At 38.0% G+C, this 6,666-nt stretch overlaps 1 protein-coding gene across 1 annotated transcript; it reads right to left on the reverse strand.

Moving 5' to 3' along the window:
- Positions 1 to 3,326: 3,326 nt before the first annotated feature.
- LOC127812512 (light-harvesting complex-like protein 3 isotype 2, chloroplastic) lies at positions 3,327 to 6,408 on the reverse strand. The gene is made up of 4 exons (XM_052352920.1): positions 5,937 to 6,408; positions 5,742 to 5,818; positions 3,825 to 3,962; positions 3,327 to 3,738 (listed from the first exon to the last, which is right to left on the reverse strand). The coding sequence occupies exons 1-4, from the start codon at positions 6,245 to 6,247 to the stop codon at positions 3,488 to 3,490; spliced, it is 777 nt and encodes a 258-aa protein (XP_052208880.1). The 5' UTR covers positions 6,248 to 6,408; the 3' UTR covers positions 3,327 to 3,487.
- Between the last annotated feature and the right edge of the window lie 258 nt (positions 6,409 to 6,666).

Raw genomic sequence — 6,666 nt, forward strand, 5'->3', positions numbered from 1 at the left:
GGACAATTTTTAATTCCTTCGTTGTCGAGCTAAACAAGTCAAATTGTTTGCGAGACACCAAATCATTTATCTCTTGGTAAGATGATGACTCAGAATCATTCAACTGTCTGGCTTGGTCATATGCCTTTCGTTACACATAAAGATAAAGATTTTTTATGTGGTTTGTCCAAATGTGCCTACGTTTATAATTCCATTTAGGGTTCCTTTCATTACTTGTTTGAGGCTAATTACAATATCGAACCTTTAGTATCTAGAAAGAAATACAATTTTAGGTGATTGGCATTCCAAGTCTTGCCCATTGTTTAGCCTTGAAGCGCTTACAAGATGCAAATGTTAAGCTCCATCATCTCCTAAATACAGTATGGCCCTTTCCAATTTACTCATAGCTTACTTCCTGCCAAAGCATATTAATGATCGTTGTTTTTCTGAGAACTAGGTCTTCGTATTTTAAGGACTTGTCCTTTACTTGAGAGTTTTAATAACTTGCAATTCTACTGTAGTAGGCAACTATACGTAGTGCAACCTTATCCCTTTGTTCTTCTATAAAATCCAAACTCTCTCATAAGGGTTAATTTAGAATTGTTATTGTCATTGAAAGCACATAGCCTGGGAGATTTAACTACAACTTTCACAGGTATCCAAGCTTTTATTCCATATACCAACTTGAATGGAGTTTTGCCTATGGACACTATGCTTGTGCTGCAATATGCCCATAAAATGGTTGGTAATTCTTTTACTCAAGCTTCCTTCGCCCTTTCTAGGCAAGTTTTTAAACCATGCAAGATTATTTGGTTACAGATTTTGGCATGTTCGTTCACTTAGGGGTATGTTACTGAGGTAATCTATAACTGTATTCCCAAGCCTTCGCAGAAACTTTGAAAAGTTTCACAGTCAAACTGCTTGCCATGATCAGTGTTGATGACCTTTGGTACTCCAAATCTACATATTATGTCTCTCCATACCATGGATTCCATTTTCTTTGCGATGATCATGGCTAAAGCCTCAACTTCAATCCATCTTGTGAAGTAGTTTGTTGCTACTAGGAGGAATTTTCTTTGGCCCGAAGCTTGGGGGAAAGGACCCAAGATATCTAACCCCCATTCGACAAAAGGTATTGGCTAGAATACAGCTTATAGTTTAAACACTAGAGCAAACTGGATAAGGGCATGACTTTGACATTTATCGCATCTTCTAACCTTTCTCAAAGGACAAGCTCTAGCCAACTTCATTGTGGAATGTGCACCCACGATTGAATCAATAAGGGAGAACAAATCGAAATGGATGTTATTTATTTATGGAGTAGCCAGCTCAAAAGGGAACGGGGTAGGAATAGTCCCGATGTCCCCTAAAGGAGAAGTCCTGGAATATTGGTTACGGTTTTCTTTTCCTAGCTCAAGCAATATAATTGAGTATGAAGCATTAATCACTAGCATTTTGTCAAGCTGACTCCAACGAGGAAGCCAAATTACTCGTCAAGCCAAAATCTAGCGAGCCAAGTGGAAAATCCCACCTCCAATGCTACTCACCATCACCAAAATTTTGGTGAAACCTAAAACCCTTGCCAGATTTGGAAAATGAAATCGGTCAACCCACCATCACCATCTCTCCCCCCCTTACAATGACCATCAACGTTGGAAAAGGCCCACCAGAGGCGACAGAAGACGAAATCGACCAGAGAACGTGGGTTGTAGACGCGCCGACCAGTAGATCTAGGGGAAAAAAGTTACAAATGAGGTGGCATAAGAATCTAGGATCCGGCAACTACCGCGAGCAGTAAAAGTAAAGGCGGCAACCAGCAAAAGTGTCGTCGATAACAAGGATCAGAACAAAGGGTGACAAGACAAGTGGCGACGTGCTATTCATCGTCTTGCACAGATTTAGGTTTATGCTTTTGGATTTTTTATTTATTTGTGTATTAAATGAGTGATATTATGTATTTGTGTATTTCGTTATTGATTTGTATATTTGATTATTGATATTGTGTATGTACGTATTTAATTATTTTGTGTATTTAATTATTGATTTTGTATATGTATATCTGATTATTTTGTGTATTTGATTATTAATTTTTTATATGCGTGTATATGATTATTATTTGTATTTGATTATTGATTTTGTGTATGCATATATATGATATTTTGTGTATTTAATACCATAATATTTATTATTAAATTATAAAATAAATAATAAATTTTTATAGTAGTGAAAATTATAAATAAGGTAAAATAAATAAAATTAAAATTTATTAATAAATAAATGAAATAGAGAGTCAAATAGAGAGAGAAGAATAAGAAGCGTAGTTAGAGCAAGCACAATTTTCGAGACAAAATCAAAATAAAGAGTAAATTATTTATAATATAATAAGGAATAGAATAGAGAATTGCATTGAAGTCAGCCTTAATCAAGATACCTTGATCAACAAGACTGACATCTTGAATTTGGCAATCTTTTCAAGCGATGAAGTGATTGATAACAACGATGGAGGCGACGACAATGAAAAAGGCTAGAGACTAGGATGAAAGAGGAGATGGAGGCGATAACGACGGTAATGGGGCTGGAGGTGATGGTCAAAATGGGACTAATAGGGCTAGCGACGAGTAGGAGATGAGAGGAACCACTATGGAGGCGGAGGGGTTCAAGGGCAAAGAAGGAATTACCAAAGTTTTAGAAAGGTAAAATGATAAATCATTTGATTAATGCACTAAGCACTAAGAGCTTATTTGGAAAGGCTGAGAGTGGGAAGCTTTTTGAATAAACTGTTAAAATAACTTATAAACTCTATAATGTTTAACCTTTTAAATTTTAATAAACACGTAAGAAAATAAGTTATATAATTTATAAGCTAAAATAATAGTTTATAAGTGGTCAAACCGGTAAGCCAAACACGCACTAAGTTACTTTTTTACAAAAAGAACCATGGGTTAAAAATTTTTATAATGGTTTAAAATCGTTACTAAAAACAAATTTTACTATAGATATTCATAAAAATGTAAGGTAAATATATTTTACATTTGGAAAATCTGAAAAAAAAAAAAAAAGCCTCTCATTGAAACAAATTTGGCAAAGCAGAGGCTTGCAAGGCAGGAGATATATGCGGGCTGCAACGGGCCAAGGGGTCGGCCAAGAGTAAGTGGGCCGAGAGCCGTTTCCATCACGGGCCTATGAGAATATTCCGTTAAGAGCTGCACCTACACACATTTGACGCAGCAAATGAAAAAGATAACTACACACATTTTGCCCACATGGGTAGCTCAGTTGGTCAAGAAGGGGGTTGGTCAAGAAGGGGGCACAAAGTGCCTTCTGTGGTGAATCTTGGACCAAGCAAATGAAAAAGATAACTAGACTGACTAACTATTAGTACAAGTTGGAGGTCAGCATTTGAATCATCGAATCACCATTCACCATTCACCAACACAAAATTACAGCAATAACACACTCACATTGAGCAGACTGAAAGAAACTCAAAAAAACCCTCCCATTTGCCTAGTTAGTTCTTCTCCGAACTGCTAGGCTTCTCATCCTGCCAAGTTGCCTGCCACTGCTTGTCATAGAACGTGGTTTCTTCCACAAGCTTTTTGAGTGCTTCGAAGTCCTCATTTTTGCGGATCAGAAGCACACCTGACACGGCTACAAACAGGAGTGTTTTGCAGAAGAAATTGCCCATTTGGTCGACGAGACCTACGCCAGTCAAGCTATCCACCAGGTAGGCCATGAAGAACCCGATCATTGCAGCACGGCCTGTAGGCCAACAATCACAATCCGGTAATTGTATAAGAGCTAAGAATGTGAGCTAAGCGAGGGCACAAAGAAAGGTCAGGGCAAACCATTGAGTAGTTCAGCCTCAGGAAGATGGAACCTCTTCATCCATGCCCACCACGGTATGATTGATGTGTCAAAAACTATAGGGTTATCGTTACTACTTGATTCTGGGTTATCTTCAAACCATTTCCTCCTCTTAACCTCTGGAAAAAGAAGAACAAAGAAGGTTCATCAACTCAAGTAAAACCCTATGCATTCGTAAAACGTTGAGATGCTACTGAGAAAATGACATCTCAATTTGGTAATCTTAATCTCCAATAGTACAATGGTCTTGTACTCAAACCTTAATGCTATGAAGAAGGCCCAAGGAAATCATATTTGTGACCCAGGTGGGTCAAGAGAATACTGAATTATACATCATGCATGAAATGGAAATGGAATGCCAAACATGAATTTTTAGATACAATAGCTACTAGAGAACAATCTGCAGTGCCAAAGTTTGTCTTGAAAAAGAAAAAGATGGTGGCCAAAGAATTCAGAATTTCAGGCTTACCAAGTGTATTATTGCATAGAATTCCTAGATTTGACATTTGACAAGTGATCAAAAATAGCATCTAAGTTTGTTTAGTATAACAAAGATAAACATTCTTTAAGAGGGTAGTGTCCTCATTTGGTCCCTTTCTGACTAAATCATTCTTATATCATGCAAATTTTAATACTGAATTACAAAGGTGGACCAGTTGTTTTGTAGTTAGATTTGTAGATATTATTTTCTGACATTCTGCATATTATAATACCACACAGCTAGGTGGATCGGTCATTGCATTGTTATGTTCCAATTAATTGTTAGACCACATCTACCGGAATGGGATGCAAGGTGGATCTGTCATCCTACAATTATGTTCATACCTGTACCTATTGCTAAGACGACTTCTACTCGACCTTGGATTTAAGGTGGACCTATTTTATGCCGCCCCTATTTTAGGGCCATGTGTAGTAGAATTTGGAGTCAAGTGTTTGTTTGTAAAGTTGGATGTAAAAGATTCTCGTTCACAGTTACACACAGACAGCTAATGAACAAGTAGCAACAATATAGCTTTTTTAGAACAATGTCACCAATTTCAATTGGAAGATACTAAAACAGAAATGCAACTAGGAACCTCAACCACTTCCCAGAATGCCTGTAGAAGGGATGCCCCATTCAGCAATGCTTATGTTCCCTCTCCAGTTAAAAGTGGAACTGCTCCCTTGAAGGTTAAGTCATATAATCTTGTGGTATTGTCCATAAGGCCCCAAACTATCTCACCAATTATATTGTAATAAATGGAACAACAGAAAGCACTAGGGATTGTTTAGTTACAGTGAAAATTTTCCAATTTTCCATATCTAATTTTCTAATTCATCTCCAGTTTTCCTTCTCCACAGAAAATCTGGAAAATGCATTCAAATGTAAAATATGGGAAAATATTTTCCTATCTTGAACACTGGAAATTTCCAAATTTGTTGTTCTTTGACAATCCAAGCAAATTAAAAAAATTCTCAATTTTGTTCAATCCCATAAGAAAATTGCATTGGCCCTAACTGTGAACGAATACTGTACTGAATCTACTGATCACATCGCCCAGTTCACCATTGACAAAAGTATCCTCGAAAACAGATTGCTCCAGAATTGTTAACATCAACAAAAGGACCTTTAAAATCCTACTGCCTAACAGGCATGAACCAAACATAACTACGGGCCCTTCTTTACATTTCTGTTTGATACTCACAGTTACAGCAACCACACACGTAAAGTCAAGATACAACTGAAAATCCAAGAACAGATAATTGTTAAGACCCAAATGCCCATTTTATTTCCCACATTGTCCCAGAAAAATTAGATGGAACTAGAACCCTGGTGTTGAATCATCCTAAAGGAAACAAAATATGCACAAGTAGTCAAATTAACACCCGGGGGGGAGGGGAGAGAGAGAGCGCTTTACCAGCATCAATCACAGCATCCCAATTAGTCTTCCCATCCTTCTGGAACTGCTTCAAGTCCCAAGTCCCATTCACCCATCTGCGATGCGGAACAGCCAGAAATTTACGAAAGATGGAAGAAGAAGAAAGCCAAAGAATAACCTAGCTAAAATTCAAATTTAAACATTAAAACTAACAATCCCCCATCGCTCATCAACCTGGAATCCTCGAAGTTGGCAACCGCATCCACGGCGGGCGGCGGCGAAAAGTTGGGCCGGAGAGATTCCTGTTCGCTGGGAGCAGGCTTGGGCTTTGAATCGGCGGCGGCTGAGGCTTCAGAAACCTGCTGGTCTTCTACGGCTGCCAGAGGGCCAGAGACATTGGCGGAGGCTCTTGCTGAGAAGGCGAGTCTTCCCTTGGGGGAGAGGGGGAGATAGAGAGAAGGCAGGTTTTGGAGGAAGAGGGTTTTGGAAGAGGAGGGTAAGGCTGGGAGGTGAGTAGGAGAAGAGGAGAACAAGGCCATTGACATTTTGGGAAGAGAAGAAGCCCTCTCAGAGCTCAGAACATACTGTGAGGAATTGCAGACGGCGGATGAGATGGATAGCAGCACTGCAGCAGCCTCGCCCTCATAATCAAAATTGGGGCCTTTTTCAGAGAAAGAGACACAGCAAAACCGGGTCAGTTCACTCCGGTCCGGTTCAGTTATTGGAATTTCTTTTTTTTTTTTTTTAAAGAAAAGATAAATTGCCAAAAACAATTTTGTTTCTAGATTTATACTCAACTTTTTATTTTATTGATGGATAAATTTCACAAATTACTTATAAAGTTTATTTAAATTGTACCAATCACTTTTGCATTTTTAGAATTAATACACACACCCTTTTAACTTATAATTGTAAATTATTTTTTTCGCGTTGTTAATTACTTATAAATCTCTAAAATGTCATT

The sequence above is a fragment of the Diospyros lotus genome, chromosome 11 (assembly GCF_014633365.1).
Source record: "Diospyros lotus cultivar Yz01 chromosome 11, ASM1463336v1, whole genome shotgun sequence".
Lineage (NCBI taxonomy): Eukaryota > Viridiplantae > Streptophyta > Magnoliopsida > Ericales > Ebenaceae > Diospyros > Diospyros lotus.

Bases quoted from the DNA above. Each gene is read 5' to 3' on its own strand.
- LOC127812512 (XM_052352920.1), bottom strand. From the start codon at position 6,247: ATGTCAATGGCCTTGTTCTCCTCTTCTCCTACTCACCTCCCAGCCTTA. The intron at 5,819-5,936 runs GTTGATGAGCGA...TCCGCATCGCAG, and splicing joins GCCAACTTCGAGGATTCCAG to ATGGGTGAATGGGACTTGGG. The intron at 3,739-3,824 runs GTTTGCCCTGAC...GTTGGCCTACAG, and splicing joins TGAGGCTGAACTACTCAATG to GCCGTGCTGCAATGATCGGG.